The sequence below is a fragment of the Daucus carota genome, chromosome 6 (assembly GCF_001625215.2).
Source record: "Daucus carota subsp. sativus chromosome 6, DH1 v3.0, whole genome shotgun sequence".
Classification (NCBI taxonomy): domain Eukaryota; kingdom Viridiplantae; phylum Streptophyta; class Magnoliopsida; order Apiales; family Apiaceae; genus Daucus; species Daucus carota.
Genome location: NC_030386.2, coordinates 30,279,390 through 30,298,922, shown reverse-complemented (window position 1 = coordinate 30,298,922; position 19,533 = coordinate 30,279,390). Strand labels below are relative to the sequence as shown.

General features: G+C 32.5%; 3 protein-coding genes across 4 annotated transcripts; 1 reads left to right on the top strand and 2 right to left on the bottom strand.

The window, feature by feature from the left end:
- Positions 1–3,708: 3,708 nt before the first annotated feature.
- Positions 3,709–5,807, top strand: LOC108225212 (uncharacterized). Its single transcript, XM_017400036.2, has 4 exons — positions 3,709–4,132; positions 4,270–4,853; positions 4,931–5,446; positions 5,529–5,807. Exons 1-4 carry the CDS (start codon positions 3,874–3,876, stop codon positions 5,670–5,672), a joined length of 1,503 nt encoding a protein of 500 aa, XP_017255525.1. The 5' UTR covers positions 3,709–3,873; the 3' UTR covers positions 5,673–5,807.
- Positions 5,788–7,674, bottom strand: LOC108225213 (bifunctional dTDP-4-dehydrorhamnose 3,5-epimerase/dTDP-4-dehydrorhamnose reductase). Of its 2 annotated transcripts, none has more exons than XM_017400039.2 (3): positions 7,571–7,674; positions 6,768–7,249; positions 5,788–6,461 (listed from the first exon to the last, which is right to left on the bottom strand). In XM_017400039.2, the coding sequence occupies exons 2-3, from the start codon at positions 7,245–7,247 to the stop codon at positions 6,018–6,020; spliced, it is 924 nt and encodes a 307-aa protein (XP_017255528.1). In that variant the 5' UTR covers positions 7,248–7,249; positions 7,571–7,674; the 3' UTR covers positions 5,788–6,017. The 2 variants fall into 2 exon arrangements, with proteins under 2 accessions (XP_017255528.1, XP_017255527.1); XM_017400038.2 differs by lacking the exon at positions 7,571–7,674 and adding an exon at positions 7,428–7,554.
- A 4,183-nt stretch (positions 7,675–11,857) lies between these two features.
- Positions 11,858–13,620, bottom strand: LOC108224374 (bifunctional dTDP-4-dehydrorhamnose 3,5-epimerase/dTDP-4-dehydrorhamnose reductase). The gene is made up of 3 exons (XM_017398958.2): positions 13,572–13,620; positions 12,836–13,299; positions 11,858–12,529 (listed from the first exon to the last, which is right to left on the bottom strand). The coding sequence occupies exons 2-3, from the start codon at positions 13,295–13,297 to the stop codon at positions 12,086–12,088; spliced, it is 906 nt and encodes a 301-aa protein (XP_017254447.1). The 5' UTR covers positions 13,298–13,299; positions 13,572–13,620; the 3' UTR covers positions 11,858–12,085.
- Between the last annotated feature and the right edge of the window lie 5,913 nt (positions 13,621–19,533).

Genomic DNA, 19,533 nt, shown 5'->3' with positions numbered 1-19,533 from the left:
AAAAATAAAATAAAATAATTTTTGAAATTTTTTGGAGTCTCAAAATGCGTGTCCAACCCTCGTCCTCCAAGGTAAACTACCTAGGACATTACATAAAGATATAGACACATATCAGATCGCCATTATATTGCAGACTAACACTATATTTTAATAATACTAAAAAAATAACATAGTGTTAATAATCAAATACGAACCTAACGTTAGTGACAAAAAAAAGTCCGAACCTAACATTAGTGACAAAAAAGAAAAAAATTATAGTTCAGTGGTAGGTTTCTAAACAAATAATAAGTTGGGTGGCAAAAAAATCTATTTTCCCTACTTTTATGATAAGTTTAATTCATTAACAATAGTATTAGGAGTAATAATTATAACAATTATAATAAATATGTAATATAAAATTTCTAGTAATTAGTCATGTTTTCTACGGCAAATTTTATTTTTGCGCATGAAAGTCTTTTTTTATAAAATAGGAACTGTATAAATTGTTCACAAGACTTCTGTCCCAGTCCCGGTGTTGCTGTTGTTTCACTGATCTGCTTGATAAAAAATCCGAGTCATTTCAAATTTACTATGGCTTCTCTGATCTGTTTCATAAAAAATCCGAGTCATTTCAAATTTACTATGGCCAAAGACATAGTAAATTTCTTGATAAAAAATCCGAGTCATTTCAAGTTTTTTTTCAAGTTTATTTTGATAGGCTGAGAAGGCATTGCAAAATAAACACTTAGATAATGCCTTCTCATCCCTATCAGGATAAACTTGAAAAGAAAAAGTCATGCGAAAAATTGCTACTATTTGTTATTGTACCTTCAAAACCCCATATAATATTGGTTTTATATTTATGAAAATCTTGTTAAGTATATGGTTATATTCTTTTGGATAATTCTGTAGTATTTCACGTAAAAAATTACACATGAAAGTATGAAACCACTTTCTTATCCAATATATATCATCTTTATAAGCAAACACAAGAGAATCCTGATATAAATTTTATGAATAAAAGTTTATGTTTAAATTTTTATGAAAAGAATGAAGAACAAGTTATAAATTTATATATATATTTTTAAAACTGCGTGCCAGAAATGAGAGGAGTGTTGGTCTTATCCACCTGTTTATGCATATTGAGCTTGCTTTTCGCGCTAATTGTACTTGCAAAAAAAAATAAAATTACAGAATTTAATTAGTTACTGAGTTTTACAATGTGCGCTAGGTTGCTGCATATCATACTTCTATGATAAGTTTAATTCATTAATATTAGTATTAGGAGTAATAATTATAACAATTATAATGATATAAAAATTCTAGTAACTAGTTTTGTTTTACGGCAAATTTTGTTTCCACGCATGAAAGTCTTTTTTTATAAAAATGGAAATAAGATATAAGAACGGTATAAATTGTTCACAAGACTTCTGTCCCAGTTCCGGAGTTGCTGTTTCTCTGATCTAATTAATAAAAAATCCGAGTCATTTCAAATTTACTATGGCCAAAGACATAAAGATGCAAAATAAACACTCAGGTAATGACTTCTCAGCCCTATCAGGATAAACTTGAAAAGAAAAAATCATCCGAAATATTACTACTATTTGTTATTGTACTTTCAAAACCCCATAATATTGGTTCTATATTTATGGAAATCTTGTTAAGTATATGGTTATTCTTTTGGATAATTCTGTAGTATTTCACATAAAAAAATACACATGAAAGTATGAAACCATTTTCTTATCCAATATATATCATCCTTATAATCAAACACAAGAGAATCCTGATATAAATTTTTATGTTATAAATTTTATAAATAAAAGTTTATGTTTAAATTTTTATGAAAAGAATGAAGAACAAGTTATGAATATATATATATTTTTTTAAAACTGCATGCCGGAAATGAGAGGAGAGTTGGTCTTATCCACCTGTTTATGCATATTGAGCTTGCTTTTCGCGCTAATTGTACTTGCAAAAAAGAAAATTACAGAATTTAATTTCTTACTGAGTTTTACAATGTGCGCTACGTTGCTGCATATCATACTTATATGATAAGCTTAATTCATTAATATTAGTATTAGGAGTAATAATTATAACAATTATAATAATATAAAAATTTTAGTAACTAATCATGTTTTCTACGGCAAATTTTGTTTCTGCGCATGAAAGTCTTTTTTTATAAAAATGGAAATAAGATATAAGAACGGTATAAATTGTTCATAAGACTTCTGTCCCAGTTCCGGAGTTGCTGTTTCTCTGATCTAATTAATAAAAAATCCGAGTCATTTTAAATTTACTATGGCCAAAGACATAAAGATGCAAAATAAACACTTCTCGGCCTATCAAGATAAATTTGAAAAGAAAAAGTCATTCGAAATATTGCTACTATTTGTTATTATACCTTCAAAACTCCATAATATTGGTTCAATATTTATGGAAATCTTGTTAAGTATATGGTTATTCTTTTGGATAATTCTGTAGTATTTCACGTAAAAAAATACACATGAAAGTATGAAACCATTTTCTTATCCAATATATCATATCCTTATAAGCAAACACAAGAGAATCCTGATATAAATTTTTATGTTATAAATTTTAAGAATAAAAGTTTATGTTTAAACATTTATGAAAAGAATGAAGAACAAGTTATAAATTTATATATATATTTTTTTAAACTGCGTGCCAGAAATGAGAGGAGAGTTGGTCTTATCCACCTGTTTATGCATATTGAGCTTGCTTTTCGCACTAATTGTACTTGCAAAAAAGAAAATTACAGAATTTAATTACTTACTGAGTTTTACCATGTGCGCTAGGTTGCTGCATATCATACTTATATGATAAGTTTAATTCATTAATATTAGTATTAGGAGTAATAATTATAACAATTATAATAATTTAAAAATTCTAGTAACTAGTCATGTTTTCTACGGCAAATTTTGTTTCCACACATGAAAGTCTTTTTTTATAAAAATGAAAATAAGATATAAGAACGGTATAAATTGTTCACAAGAATTATGTCCCAGTTTCGGAGTTGCTGTTTCTCTGATCTAATTAATAAAAAATCCGAGTCATTTCAAACAGGGGCGGAGCCATAGCCTTGGCTATGGGTTCCCGGGCACCCACTCAACTTCCCGCCGATGTGTAATTATAAGATAAATTTCAGTTAAAAATTAATTTAAAATTTAGCAGGAACCCACTAAATATTTACCAAACTCATAATTTACCTCAATAATTCAGAAATCTTATTAACTATTGGGCGATTGGTGTTCGAAATAATTTTAGATCTCATATTTATTAAGATATTTGTATAAATATATACTTTTTAGTTTCCGGTATTCTTTAAATTAACATTTAATATTAATATCAAAAATTTAAATATTAATATCTAATTAAATATTTATTATTTATATAAATAAAATAAAATAAAGAACTCACTAAAAAAAAATCTGGGTCCGCCACTGATTTCAAATTTACTATCAAAATAAACACCAGGTAATGACTCCTTAGCCTTATCAGGATAAACTTGAAAAGAGAAAGTCATCCCAAATATTGCTGCTATTTGTTATTGTACCTTCAAAACCCCATAAAATTGGTTCTATATTTATGGAAATCTTGATAAGTATATGGTTACATTCTTTTGGATAATTCTGCAGTATTTCACGTAAAAAATACACATGAACGTATGAAACCATTTTCTTATCCAATATATATCATCCTTATAAGCAAACACAAGAGAATCCTTGAAGTTGCTTGACTGATCTTTGTTTTATACTTTAAAGCAACACATAATGCACTCACACATATATTTACATTAACATTGATCATTATACTTATATATAGTTAACTAAGTTTGATTCTATAATATACATCAAGTGTTACAACCGACGGTCAAGTATGGAAGTGCATTATGAAAAATATTTAGCGTCCTTGTGTGTGATGATTATGTTAATGTGTTCAGTTTCATGGGTGAGAGGAGGAGATGTGACGGCTATAGGCGATCCGGGGATGAAGAGGGACGGGCTAAGAGTGGCGATAGAGGCATGGAATCAGTGTAATGAGGTTGGTGAAGAAGCTCCTGATATGGGCAGTCCGCGCCAGGCTGATTGCTTTGATCTTCTGCCTCATCATTCTACTCCTACATCATCTCTTCCATGTGAGTTCTCTTCAATCTTATGCTTCTGTGCCCGATTTTCGCCTTTTTTGCATTTCAAAATAAAATAAAATTACACTAGTATTACTTTTAATTATGGGGATATTGATGTATATTGTTGTTTCCACTTGCGAGGGAAGTTGAGTTGATCCACAGAGTGAACCAGACGGATAACATGTATGGGATTATGAATGCGCAGAAGCAAGGACTGAAGGATATCGATCTTGATAAATACGCAGCTTGGAAAGAGGTTTATTTGGGAACCAAATGCCAGGTTTCAGATAAGCCTACACCATGGCAGTTTTGGATGATCATGCTCAAGAGTGGCAACATGGACACATTAGCTGCTGTGTGCCCTGAAAACGGGAAGAAAGCGCAGCCCTTTCCACAAGAATCTCGGTTTCCTTGTTTTGGCCAAGGCTGCATGAACATGCCGAGGATATATCATGATTATACTAGTGTTCAGGGGAACAGTTCTATGAAGGGAAGATTTTACGGAACATGGGACTTATCTGCGAATATTACAACTGCCAAAACGGCAAATGAAACTTCTTATTACTCTGTTACTTGGGAGAAGGAGATTGGCAGAAAAGGAAGTTGGGTTTTTCATCATTTCTTGAAGACCTCAACGAACTATCCATGGTTGATGCTTTACTTGAGATCAGATGCTACCAACGGATTTTCAGGAGGGTATCATTACCAAACAAGAGGAATGACAAAAATTGTGAGTTCCTAATTAGTTTAATTCTTTAAGTATGTAACCTGTGATAAATATTTATTTGTTTTTTTGATTTGAAAAAGGTTCCGAAATCACCACATTTCAAAGTGAGATTCACACTGGATATAAAGCAAGGAGGAGGTCCTAAGAGCCAGTTCTACCTAATGGACATCGGAAGTTGTTGGAAGAACAATGGACAGCCTTGTGACGGAGATGTCACCACAGACGTGACACGCTATAGTGAGATGATCATCAATCCAGGCACAGAGGCATGGTGCAAGCCAGATGATCTGGGGAAATGTCCTCCTTACCACACTCTATTAAACGGGACTAAAATTCATCGTTCGGATACACGAGACTTCCCTTATGATGCTTATCATATTTACTGTTCCCCTGGAAATGCAGAGCATATTGAGAGCCCGTTTAACTACTGTGATGCTTATAGCAATCCGCAACCTCAGGAAATACTGCAGATTCTCCCACATCCGGTGTGGGGAGAATACGGATATCCAATACGGAAGGGGCAAGGCTGGGTTAATGACTCAAGAACTTGGGAACTTGATGTTGGCAGACTCTCACAATCACTTTATTTTTACCAGGTATTTTCCATTTCTTTAAATTGTACTACTATTTCTTTGATGACTTCAACACATTTGTTAATATTCCATAAAACTGGCGCAGGATCCGGGAGCTGCGCCGTTTGAAAGGCATTGGCCATCAATTGACTTAGGAACTGAGATTTATATCAGTGATAACCAAGTGGCAGAGTGGACTGTCAGCGATTTCGACATCATAGTTCCTGATACACAATCTGCTGAGGCATAGGGGAGATTGGGGAATGTTGTTCGCACTGCAAGATGTAAATGCTGGTGCCTGTGTTATGCAAGATTTTTATTTATCACTCTTTGTTTATAGATTTCCATCAAATAAAAGATCAACATTATACAGAACACATCAAAACAGGAGATATATAATGCATAGTACAACCTACAAACTCTGTCCTCATTCATTACATGCCACACACTTAACTTATTCCACATACTGCACGCTATTCATACTCCAGACTTTAATTTTACATTATTACACAAACATAATTATTAATTCTTATTTTTCAACCCAAGTTCATAAGTTGCCTGGACAATAACGTTCAGCAGGTTATATTTTAGGCCCCTAAACCTTTTTATTAGGCTCAAAGACATATTTGATCAGCGAATCTTTAATTGATAGCAACTCAGGAAACTCGGCCTTAAGCTTGGACACATCCAACTCGTTATTGCTCCGAGCTGCTACTACAACCTTGGCTTGCTCTTCTAGAATGAAGTTGGACCATTTAAAAGCTGGATCTATATATTCTTTGTACAGCTCCAGAACCTCATTATGGCTTATCACACCAGGGTTGGTGAAGTTCCATATTCCCGTGAGATTGCGCTTGACCATCTCAATTGAGATAGGAAGAAGTTCATCTATCACGCTCATACTGTTGGGAATGTTGATCACCTTATTATGACGTGTGATTTTGTTGATGAAGTTTCCTGGTTTGTTGAGGTCCGAAGATATTGGCATCCGTCCTCTGAGCGTGCATACATTGTCAAATTCTTTCAATAGCTCTTCAACCTGGATGTTAAAGAGAACAAAATTTGTTCATTATGTTTGCACTAGTACAAAGTAGACCTTTAGTGTCGCATTTTTAGCGTCAGTCCTACGAAGAACCGTGGCTTTACCACTTAATAGCGTCGGTATTAATTTTAACAGACGCTTATGACTATTTTAAGCGTCGCCTAGATAACCGTCTTTACTTTAGTGTCAATATTATGGCACTTGACCAACGCTAGAATTATGTTTTGACTGACGCTATTAGCCCTTTTTGTAGTAGTGTCGAGTGCATAAAAAGAAATGCATGAATGGGGAAAAACTATATACCATGGCCTTAGTTTTTGAATAAAAGGAGCCGTGAAAATTAGGCGTTTCTTCTTCTTTAAACCCAATGCCAGAACCTTCTGGATGTTTGGCGTCGTACTCATATATGCATCCAGTAGCATAATTCATCATCAGGAGTCCATGCTCTCTGCAGACTTCAGCTAAATTCAGTGTACCTGCAACATTAGTACGAATAATTTCTGTCTTATGAGTTTCGCACCAATCAACATTGGGCTTTCCAGTTACACAACCAGCATTAAGAACATGCGTGGGCTTAACAGTCTGAATATCAGCCAAAAGCTGTTCTCGATTCTCCAGACGTCCTTTTCCATACTCGAATGGAATTCCTTGTTTCTCGCAGATTCCTTGTTTCTCGCAGATTTTTCCCAGTAGACCGCCAACCCAGCCTTTACCATAGATCAGGAACTTGTATGATGCGTGTTGCGGAGAACTGCTACTAATATTCCCATTCAAAATTGCCATGCCTGTAAAATGAGAGGGTACTTCAGGACCAGTGGATCGACCACAATTGTAAGATTTCAATAGGAAGCACAAGACAAATTACATAAGATAAAAACTAGTTATTCAAGAAATTTTACATGCACAAGCACAACCAATACTTCATTCAAGAGAAGAGAATATATTTTGGTATACAGAACCTACCATAGCTCTCCCGTTTTAGAATACTTCTCATTCTAACTACTAACTACATGCAAGCCCTCAACAAATAGCAAATATAACAAGTTCAACATGCAGCTCTTAAAATATTAATTAAACCGCATTGTACTAATAAAGATGATACTCACGGAAGTGATGAAAAAGGAGAGGGACTGGAAATGAGTGAGAACTTATGATAAGCGCAATGTACACGCACGTATATATACACAAAGAAGGATACTATGGAAATGGTGAGAAGGTCTACCTGTGTACTAAATGTGCATGGCTGAGGTTAGGTGTGTATATAAATAGGTACGGTGGAGGAAAGGAGCATTTTGGCCCCTCTTTCATCGTCTTTAATTCAGTAGTCCTGTAGTTGATTGGGAATCGGATGTCTTTTTTATAAGTCACTTGGACTTTCACACATAATTATATTTTTGACTACATGTTTAAAATTATTTTTTTATAAATTTTCATTTTTTGAACTAAAATATGAAATATATATATATATATATATATATATATATATATATATATTATTTTAAAAAAGAAAATTTTAAAAATATTAATTCTAATTATGTGGTCAAAAAATCTAGATTTATGTGTAAAAAACCTAGAGGGATTACTGATTAGTAATTGATTTAATGATTGGAGATTAATTAGAAATTTAATTGAATTGAAAATCAAATATTTTATAATATCATAATAGTATTTTATTAATTTGAATTACTATATAACATATTATTTTATAATTATTATTCAAATTTTAAAAGTCGAATCGACAAAACACAGCAGAATTCCCATTTTTAGAATTATGTCACTAGTCGTATCATATGCCGGACACGGGAGGGAAAATCTTATTCTCATGTGCCCTTTTTTTTTCCAGGATTCTCATGTGCTCTTTACAATAATAATATGCACTCGTATGCTTTACACACCAGATAATTATGCATTATTTTGTTGAAGATAAGTATTAAAAAATATATTAGAAATGAGAATATAGAGGGTGCTTGAATCTTGATAAGTATTTTTGTAGAGAACAAGCTGTTATTCCCAAAAATTGTTATAACAAATTTGATTATGATTTAATTTAAACAATAATATATCACATGATGTTGATTAAAATAATTGAATGATATAATTACATAAATGTTGCAATTTCAGGACAGATGGTGTGACTCAATAAAATTGATTAGAGCATCTCCAACGGTGTTGGCTATAAACGTTGGCTAAATTGGACCTGTAAGACATTATGTAAAATTTGCTGAACCTGTAATACATTTTGCTTCAATGGTATTGGCTATATTGGTTGGCTATAATTTAAAAATAGTATGTTATTAATATTTTAGATTGTTAAAATATAATATATCAGTTTAATATAGTAATAAATGATGTGCAATCTTCCTACAGATTTCTTACAGACCTGTAGAGGTTCGACAAATTTAGCCATCCATAAGAGGTTGGCTAAAATTATAAACAACAGGTTCACGTGGTTGGAGTGCTATTTTTTCAGGACGTTGGCTATATTTTTTAATTTTGGAATGCCAACTCATTTTTTAGACAAGGGCTTTGTATGGTTGGAGATGCTCTTAGAATAATTGATTAGAATTCAAAATTGATAATTTATTGTTATTTATAATATTATAAATAATATATTATTAATTATTATAATATAATAACACGCGCTTTGTACTTATATCGGAAGTTTAATAAATATAACCAACATAGGATTGGTCATCATTTAGTCGCATTTCTATCTGGCTATTTTAGATAAAAGTATTTAGTTCAAACAGCTCAAAGTCTCTTCTTTCTTAGCTAGATATGCCTTGATTAACTTCTTTCTTGGATATGCCTTAATTAACTTATAAATCGTTAGGAAAGCAACAAAACATGCCCCTGCTCTTCTCTCAGCATATAGTTATCAGAAAAGGATTAGATCTCATCACCTCATGGAACCAGCACCACTTGTTGAAGATTAAAACATAAACGTGCACCATTTGGGACAATTAAAGGTCACTGATTTTATAGGCACAGTACTTTATTGGAGGTTTAAAGAGTACTTAACATATATGTCAGTCATCAGTAGGTGGATGGTTTCCTTTACTAACTTGGGGTCTATAGAGTCGCTCTACAATGCAAACACATATATTTGTGTCATGAAAACGTTAGATTCTCCGGAACAATCTATTCAATCCTCGACAGAAATGGAGAAGTACTAGGCTTGTACTAAGGAATGGTCATTTCAATATAATTATGATTGCACAATCATGTAGTATCATGTACTGCACTTTTACATACAGACCTCAGATGGACTTTTCTGTACGTTTTGGCATCTCAATCCAAATAGGAAGAAGTTCCTACTGTTGGGAATGTTTGTTGAGGGCCGTCTTCTGAGCCTGCGTATGTTAGTAGCATTTTCGTGGTAGATACACGAGTAATACATCTTAATACTACAAATGTGTCTTGAAAGATCCTTTACGCAAATATCGTCACACTCAAGTATTCATTTCAAAATTTCTAAGGGAATATCTTTAAATCATCTTGTCCATCACTCACTTGGTCATTTTGGATGATTAATTTTATGCTCAAAATGACTAAGAGCAAGTCTAACAATGTCCTACTGCTACTAGATGCATTATAAATATAATAAAATATAGTGTTCTAGTAATTTAAGACATGATTTTTGTGTATTAAATACAAGTCTAAAACAATATGCCTCATAATTAAAATAATATTTATATTTGAATAATAATTGGAGGGAAGGGAAAAGTCGAAAAGACGAGAGAGAAGAGATGTGTAAAGAGTAATAATCGGAGACACAGATCAAACTACAAACTACCCGAACTGAAGAAGAAACTTACGGATTTAACCCTGCAGGTAAAAGAACCACAATGAATGAACAAAGAGAGAAATGAGGGAAAGGTCCTATTCATACAATAATCAAAGGTGTCTTGTTGGTTAAAAACTTGAAAGGCTGTAATGTAGAATACGTAAACCAAGTAAACCGCAGATTCTCCCTCATCCGGTGTGGGGAGAGTACGGATACGGGAGGGCCAAGGCTGGGTTAATGACCCAAGAACTTGGTAACTTGTTGTTGGAAGATTTTCACAATCACTTTATTTTTACCAGGTATTTTCCATTTTTTTTTAGTCATATTTCTTTGATGACTTAACCACATTTGTTAGTTTTCCATTAAACTGGCGCTGTGGCGCAGGATCCAGGAGCTGCGCCTTTCGAAAGGCGCTGGCCATCAATTGACTTAGGAACTGAGATTTATATCAGTGATAACCAAGTGGCAGAGTGGACTGTCAGCGATTTCGACATCATAGTTCCTGATACACAATCAGGACGAAGCTATGTAGGGGCCAAAAGGGGCCATGGCCCCCCTAGGGTTTCCGTAATACTATAATTTGTATTATATAATTTTGAAAAAAATTATATTTTCTTTTTATATTTATATAAATATAAAAATTTGGCCCCCCAAAAAAATATTTGTTCACTCTTAAGAGATAATTAACATTATAAGATGAAGTGTTAATTTTTAGATTTCTCTAATTTATGTATTAGACCAAATTTATGAATAAAAATAAACAAATATATATATATATATATATATATATATATAATTATACTATTTAAGAAAAAGATTTATGTGATAAAGGTAAACGTCAATATAATTCTTTTACAAAAATAAGAATTTTTGGTGGAGGACTTTCTTATCCGAGAAACTTAAACCCCACTTATTCATTTTCGTAGAATAAATTAAGTTAGTCTTTGTGCATTATCAGTTTTTTAATTAATATTAATATTTTTCTACTCATCGTCAATTCAAATTTTATCATCCAGGTAATATTTTTACTTGTTTAAACTATAGTTTGTCATCTTGTAAATAAGTATAATATTTTTTTTAAGGTTAATAAGCATAATGTTTAGTTTTTGAGATATTATAAAAATTTTACTTACTCTTGTTTAAAATACAATATCATTTTTTTTGAAGTACAATTTCATTTAATGTGTGTTACTTGCTAATTAAAGATTATCGTATAATTTAGAGTTATTATGATGAGTTTCCTGATATTTTATACTCTTATATATCTAAAGACAAATAGCTAAATATTTTAACTGACACAATTATATATTTGATTTCCTGGTTTAAAAGAAGACAAGGTTCTACTATAATTTTTTGATTAGTACTTTTGTATTTATTTTATATTGAATATTTCACTGTGTTGATGAAAAATTTTATTGTGTTGAAGAAAATTTTTTGGCCCCCCTTATGGATGTTTGCTGGCTTCGTCCCTGTACACAATCTGCTGAGGCATAAGGGAATTTCTCCGCACTGCAAGATGTAAAATGCTGCTGCCTGTGTTATGCAAGAATTTTATTTATCACTTTTTTTTATAGATTTCCAGCAAATAAAACATCAACATTATACAGAACACATCAAAACAGGAGATATATAAATTATAATGCGTAGTACAACCTACAAACTCTGTCCTTATTCATTACATGCCACACACTTAACTTATTCCACATACTGCACGCTATTCATACTCCAGACTTTAATTTTACATTATTACACAAACATAATTATTAATTCTTATTTTTCAACCCAAGTTCATAAGTTGCCTGGACAATAACGTTATGCAGGTTATATTAGGCCCCTAAACCTTTTTATTAGGCTCAAAGACATATTTGATCAGCGACTCTTTAATTGATAGCAACTCAGGGAACTCGGCCTTAAGCTTGGACACATCCAACTCGTTGTTGCTTCGAGCTGCTACCACAACCTTGGCTTGCTCTTCTAGACTGAAGTTGGACCATTTAAAAGCTGGATCTATATATTCTTTGTACAGCTCCAGAACCTCATTATGGCTTATCACACCAGGGTTGGTGAAGTTCCATATCCCTGTGAGATTGCGCTTTACCATCTCAATTGAGATTGGAAGAAGTTCATCTATCACGCTCATACTGTTGGGAATGTTGATCACCTTATCATGACGTGTGATTTTGTTGATGAAGTTTCCTGGTTTGTTGAGGTCGGAAGATATTGGCATCCGTCCTCTGAGCGTGCATACGTTGTCAAATTCTTTCAATAGCTCTTCAACCTGGATGTTAAAGAGAACAAAATTTGTTCATTATGTTTGCACTAGTACAAAGTAGACCTTTAGTGTCGCATTTTTAGCGTCAGTCCTACGAAGAACCGTGGCTTTACCACTTAATAGCGTCGGTATTAATTTTAACAGACGCTTATGACTATTTTAAGCGTCGCCTAGATAACCGTCTTTACTTTAGTGTCAATATTATGGCACTTGACCAACGCTAGAATTATGTTTTGACTGACGCTATTAGCCCTTTTTGTAGTAGTGTCGAGTGCATAAAAAGAAATGCATGAATGGGGAAAAACTATATACCATGGCCTTAGTTTTTGAATAAAAGGAGCCGTGAAAATTAGGCGTTTCTTCTTCTTTAAACCCAATGCCAGAACCTTCTGGATGTTTGGCGTCGTACTCATATATGCATCCAGTAGCATAATTCATCATCAGGAGTCCATGCTCTCTGCAGACTTCAGCTAAATTCAGGGTACCTGCAACATTAGTACGAATAATTTCTGTCTTATGAGTTTCGCACCAATCAACATTGGGCTTTCCAGTTACACAACCAGCATTAAGAACATGCGTGGGCTTAACAGTCTGAATATCAGCCAAAAGCTGTTCTCGATTCTCCAGACGTCCTTTTCCATACTCGAATGGAATTCCTTGTTTCTCACAGATTTTTCCCAGTAGACCACCAATCCAGCCTTTACCGTAGATCAGGAACTTGTATGATGCTTGTTGCGGACAACTGCTACTGATATTCCCATTCAAAATTGCCATGTCTGTAAAATGAGAGGCCACTTCAGCACCGGTGGATCGACCACAATTGTAAGATTTCTATAGGAAGTTTAAGACAAATTGCGGCAAATAAAAACTAGTTATTCATGATATTTAATTTTACATGCACACCAATAGTTTATTCAAGATTACTTCTCATTCTAACTGCATGCAAGCCCACAACAAATAATATAACAAATTAACAAGTTCAACATGCAGCACTTAAAATGTTAAACCACATTGTAGTAATTAATGAAGATGAATAGATGATACTCACGGAAGTGATGAAAAAGGACAAGGATTGGAAATGAGTGAGATGTTATGATAGTATAAGCGCATTGTGTATGTTTATATATACACAAAGAAGGATACTATGGAAATTGGAATTGCATGACGTGTATGGCCAGCCACGTGTCACGTGTGTAGTATAAATGCGTATGGTGGAGGTTAGGAGCATTTTGGCCCCTTTTGTTATCATTGTCGCCTAGAAAATAATCTGATCAATGATCGGAGTTGATATATAGGAAGAACTAATCAGATTTATAAATAATTATATTTGATATACTAATCTAATTTATTGTTTAAAATAATTTATAGCGATAATTCGAATTTTAAAAATTGAATGGAGAAGACATTTTACATAGAATTAAGGTGCATTTATTCAAATATCTAACAAATCATATATTATCTTCATACAATACAAAATAAGGTGCATTTAGGCATCGTCATCTGTATTTGTGAGTTATAATATGTGAAATGTTGCATGTTGCAGTCGTGCAAGCTTCAGCTCATGAATTAATTATACACATGTAGCTAATTGCAAGTAGATTAATTACAACTAGCAAAATGAACGTCCGGCCAGAGAATTGCAGTGGTCATGGGGCTCGCATTATGGGTGAATTTGTAAGAAATAGTATATTAGTACTTATTTATATATTTAATTATTAATCCGATTGAAACTCATATCTCCAATCCAATTGGATTGGGTTGATCGGGTTAACCAACCCATGTACACCCGGCAATTGCCACTGTTCATCTCTCAACATATAGTTAGCAGAAAAGGATTAGATCTCATCAAGTTAAATATAAAAGTAGTGCTAGGTACACATAATTGTGTACAGAAAATTTGTACATAATGATGTGGCAAATGATGTGGTGGGTTTTAATTGGGGTGGTTGGTGTAAATGCAGGGGGCCATCCAATTAAAATCCACCACATGTCATTATGTACATGTTTTTGTACACAATTTTGTGCACCAAGCATTAACTTATCAATTATCATGTCCGATTGTCCGTCACCTCAGATGAATGAACCGCCGGGAGCTCGTATGAGAGTTGGTTTGACTACCCTCACTATGGCTGAATATTTTCGAGATGTTAATGAACAAGATGTACTTCTATTTATCGACAATATCTTCCGTTTCATCCAAGCAGGATCGGAAGTATCCGCCTTATTGGGTAGATATGGTTCAATCTCCATACATATTAAATGCATGTTTGACAAATAAAAGATTTTACCTACCTAAAATTTAACCATCTTTCCAGTACACACAAAAAAGCAACATCTCATGTGGAAATTATGGAAACGTAGAATTATAGTCCATCCCATTTGAAAAAAGGCGCGTGATCTGTTTACGGGGTCGTTTTTTATGTTCGTGTTTTTAGTTATCGTTCGCCGGATCATGCATGATCTTCGGCTCCACCCAGTGGCGGAACCAGGATTAATTTCGACCCCGGGCTAAACTATTATTAAAATTTCAGCCAAAAAATTAAAAGTTAATATGCATACCTTAATTGATTAACTTCATCGTCTATATCTTTAAATATGGCCTTCTCGATATAAACCACCATGTTAAAGTGGGTTATTTTTTATATATATAATCATTTTTAAATTTGTCTCCGGGCTAAAAAACTAAAAATAAATAAATTATATTTTTTTTTTTCAGCCAGGACTGGCGCCGGGGCTAGCCCCCCCTGGTTCCTCCCCTGGCTCCACCGTTGATGATCAATAAAATTCTCAATGTAAGCATCAACTAATAAATCTGTGTTTTCGTTTCTCTTTAGCTTATTGTTATTTGATTAATCTTGGCTTATTTAATTAATCTTGTACTTTTCTATTCGTTATGTATATAACAATCACATAACTAGCACACCGGGAAGAAGCTGACAAATTCCCAATAATAAATTCATATTATACGGCAAGAATTTTCAATACTTTATAGTTTTTTATAGCAAAAGCAACCATCAGTTTCACACTTTCACTATAGTCTTATCGCATTGCCCCATAAATAGTATTACAGCTGAAAAGTTGGTAGTATTTTTTACTCCCCCTGTCCCATTTTAACTGATGTTTGACTTTTTAACACGTATATTGAGGTGTAAAAAAACAATATCTACACTCAATAAAAAATTTCAATTCTTGTATCAAATAAAAGTTTAGACTCTAAACTTTTATTTGATATAAATTTTATAAAAAATAATCATGCTTATATGTAATTTTTTTAACATCTTAAAATACGTGTAAAAAAGTCAAAAGCAGTTAAAATGGGACGGAGGGAGTATTAAGCAACAGAAAGTACTGAGGGAGACGATGGCGAGGGACGATTTTTCCCATAAGCGGGGTCCGTTGATAAGTAACCAGAGTCCAACTACAAAAACTCTCCACAGTTTTTTTTTTTTTTCCGCATTAATCAACATATATTTTAAGGTTTTTATAAAAAATCCATTGGAACAAAAGAAATAATTATGTAACACTAATTTTACTTTGTTGTTACAAAGGTTTCAAGTATATAATTATATGTATTTGTAAAATAAATTTATCTCTTTTAAATAAATTTATATTTTTTCATATCTTAATGGAAAACAACTTTTGAAGGAAGTAAGAAGAAAATATACCTTGCTGCACAACAAAGGTTATTTTTATTTTTTTTATCAGGAGATTATTTTTAGTTTAATAATGTCTATCGATTGCACAAAATTTTGTAACCCTCGTGATTCATTCTGTCACTGACTATTGTTAGAAGTTAAAATGTCAAATTCTAATTTTTAAGTTTTTAAATTGAGGCGATCAGAACATTTTAAATCAATCGACTAGAATGAAACATCATAGCATCGATATATTCGCATTATAATTTATATGGGTTTCAATTTCTTAATCAAAACCATCCTTTAAGTGATAAACAAACAACATTTCTTAATCAAAATCACTAGTGACGCACCCAAGTCCAACCACAACGCTGGAGAAGAGTAGATGAGGGATTATCGTGGCTTCCAGTTGGCCGAATAATTGAATACGTATGTGTTCATGTTCATTCTGCTTTAAAATTTAAGAAACTAATTTTCTGCATAATTCATGAACGTCAAAGTGATTTGATCGCATAATCATATTTGAAACAACTAAACTATTCTTTTCCAAGTCTAAATCAAATGCCTGTTTGACAATCACGAACAGTGGATATCAATTAGAGTAGTAACAGTAATGTCAATTATTAGTAGGTGGATAGATTCATTTACTAACTTGGGGTCTACTAAATAGTAATGTCACGTGTTCAAATATTGTCTCAATTATTTGATGACAGATACAGAAAATCTTCATACCATTATTAATATGAATCAAATTGATCATATTTGAGAACAACTTATGGCTAGCATTTTTCCAATGAAAAATTTAAAACGAAATCTGAACCGAGAGACGTGACAAAATCAGATTGGGGGAGCATTTAAGCAGATCATGCCGCTGCCCCATCTTATACTTTCTAGTTTCTGGGGCCTGCTTTAGATGCAAAATTAGTTGAGCCCTGTGATTTTAAAAGAAAGGCTTAAATTTAAATAAACCATCCAAGTATGCAGTTTTGTACACAGGAACCATTAAAGTAAAAAAACCAATAGGATGACCATCGAACAAACTCAAACGAACTTGATAGCCATCTCCTTCCCGGTTTTGTGCGTTCGAACCGAGCGTGAAGTCCAATTCCCACCTGTTGGAGGTTAAACCATTGCAGCCAAGATGGAAACAGTAGAGGACACAACGAACATCGTTGTTTCTGAATAAATTCATTGTCTTGGTAACGGTTATAAACACTTGAAGCACGCACCTACACTACCTCCATTTTCATTCTTCCTGCATATCTTCTTCTGATTTAGGACGTATTTGTTCTCTAATTTTTAATTAGATTATTATTTAATTCATTTTACCTATATTAATATACATATGTTATTAGTTATGAAATTTCTATTTCTAAATAAAGATTCTAAATATTTTATTTATATTTACTACTCCCTCCGTCCCGTCAGGAAGTTTACGTACACTGTTTGCACGTATTTTGAAGCTCTCGTAAAATATAGTTCTATAATATATTTTTGATTTTTTCTTTTTTTTATAAAAATTTAAACTACAAACTTTTTTTTAAGAATTTTCTAAAAAAATATATATATAATGTAAGTATATTTTATAGAAGCATTAAAATGCGTGCCAAAAAGTAACGTAAAGAACCTGGTGGGGGACGAAGGGAGTGCTTATTAGGTTTTCTCTAATTTTAATTATGATTTTCAAACACTTGAAATTTTTTATGTTATCATGTAATTATAATTATCTCCAAATCTTGCAAGTATAAGATTTACTAATTCCTTTGTAAAAAGTATTTAGAATTAATCATAAAATTATGTCATCTTAAATTATCTAGGTTCAATAAATTAATCACACATGGATAATAATATATTTTACTTATCATGCCCAATTTTTTATATTTAAAATAATGCACGAATTTTTGAAAATTATAAATTATAAAAAAGATAAGAAAATTAGGTAATATATTGAGTCTACTCATATTTCATTCTTTATTTGAAGTTTCACTTTTGAATAAAAATTTGGAGTCAAAATTTTAATTCACAAAAAAAAGTGGTCCCAAATAATTAATTTTACTATTTAGACAAAATATCTAAAATTGTGTGTCAAAAATCAATTATCAAATAAAAAGTAATTAATAAATAAAATTGAAATTGAATAAATAAAATAATTATTTAAAAATAGATAATCAGAATATATTATAACTACAAATGAAATATGGAAATATTTTTTTTACAATTTCTTAAATTAGCACTGGCCAATGGATGATGAGCACTGAACAGCCAGCCCGGGTGTGTGTTGATGTCCGGGTCCGCCCCTGCTTTGATCATTTTGTAGTTACAAGCTACCTTCATTATGTTTGGTTGCAACATTTGGTCATAAATATTTGAATGTATGCATTGCAGTTTGTAAGTTGTTCGATTTGTCATGCAAGCTTGAGTAGGTTTTCTAATATTGCAGTGAAGAGAAGGATTTAAGGCATAAAATAGTAGTTTATATTGCAGATTACATGACCACTTCACAGGAGTGAGGAGGCTTCAATGTAAGCAACAATCTCACTAACCAGCAAGTGAGTTCCACACACTTAAATTGAGAGACGTTGTGGTCAGTAGTTGCAGTTTGGTATAGTGTAGTGTCCAACTTATCGGATTTTTTACTTTAATGGTTCCTGTGTACAAAACTGCATACTTGGATGGTTTTTTTAAATTTAAGCCTAAAAGAAAATTAACCTAACAATAACCTTTTTCTTTGTCACGCTTCTTTAAATCTACGCAATAATTTATATGGCAATTACATTTGCAAGTTTATGAGGGCATTTTTGTAACATCCTAAATTTGTGGCGGTTATATTTTACAGAAATATTAAAGTGTGCACAGCGATCTCGTCTTGAATATATACAACTCAATGCAACTCAATGGGGAGGGGGGAGGGAGGAGGGAGTAATATACAAGTATTCTAAGCTTTTGCCAAAGATAGAGTGTATTATGTGTTCTTGTCATGTCTCACGTGTGTTAATGAAAATAAGTTTGTTTTATTTAGCAAAAAAACAATGGGGGTGTTTGTTTCAAAGCTGGGCTTCTGATTTATAAGTTAGAAGCATTTATTTGTACCGTTTGTTTAAAAAGTCAAGAAACACTTATAAAAAACTAGAAATGCTAGTTTTTTTTTCAGGGTTTCTGCTTATTTCCCAAACACTTTAATCATTTATAAGTCTTAACTTACTTCTAACTTCTGCTCCATTTTTTTATTTTAAATAAGAAACACTTATTTTAAGTTCATCCAAACGACCCCAATATATGTTTGTTTCGCGAAAATGTTAGATTCTCCCGAAAAAGTCTATTCAATCCTCGACAGAAATGGAGAAGTACTGCGCTTGTACTAAAGAATGGTCACTT

Excerpts from the sequence above, each read along its gene's own strand:
- LOC108225212 (XM_017400036.2), top strand. The coding sequence starts at position 3,874 with ATGGAAGTGCATTATGAAAAATATTTAGCGTCCTTGTGTGTGATGATT. Across the intron at positions 4,854-4,930 it reads CAAGAGGAATGACAAAAATT|GTTCCGAAATCACCACATTT; the intron begins GTGAGTTCCTAA and ends GATTTGAAAAAG. Across the intron at positions 5,447-5,528 it reads AATCACTTTATTTTTACCAG|GATCCGGGAGCTGCGCCGTT; the intron begins GTATTTTCCATT and ends AAACTGGCGCAG.
- LOC108225213 (XM_017400038.2), bottom strand. The coding sequence starts at position 7,458 with ATGAGAAGTATTCTAAAACGGGAGAGCTATG. Across the intron at positions 7,250-7,427 it reads TCTAAAACGGGAGAGCTATG|GCATGGCAATTTTGAATGGG; the intron begins GTAGGTTCTGTA and ends CTCATTTTACAG. Across the intron at positions 6,462-6,767 it reads ATTCAAAAACTAAGGCCATG|GTTGAAGAGCTATTGAAAGA; the intron begins GTATATAGTTTT and ends TTTAACATCCAG.
- LOC108224374 (XM_017398958.2), bottom strand. The coding sequence starts at position 13,297 with ATGGCAATTTTGAATGGGAATATCAGTAGCAGTTGTCCGCAACAAGCA. Across the intron at positions 12,530-12,835 it reads ATTCAAAAACTAAGGCCATG|GTTGAAGAGCTATTGAAAGA; the intron begins GTATATAGTTTT and ends TTTAACATCCAG.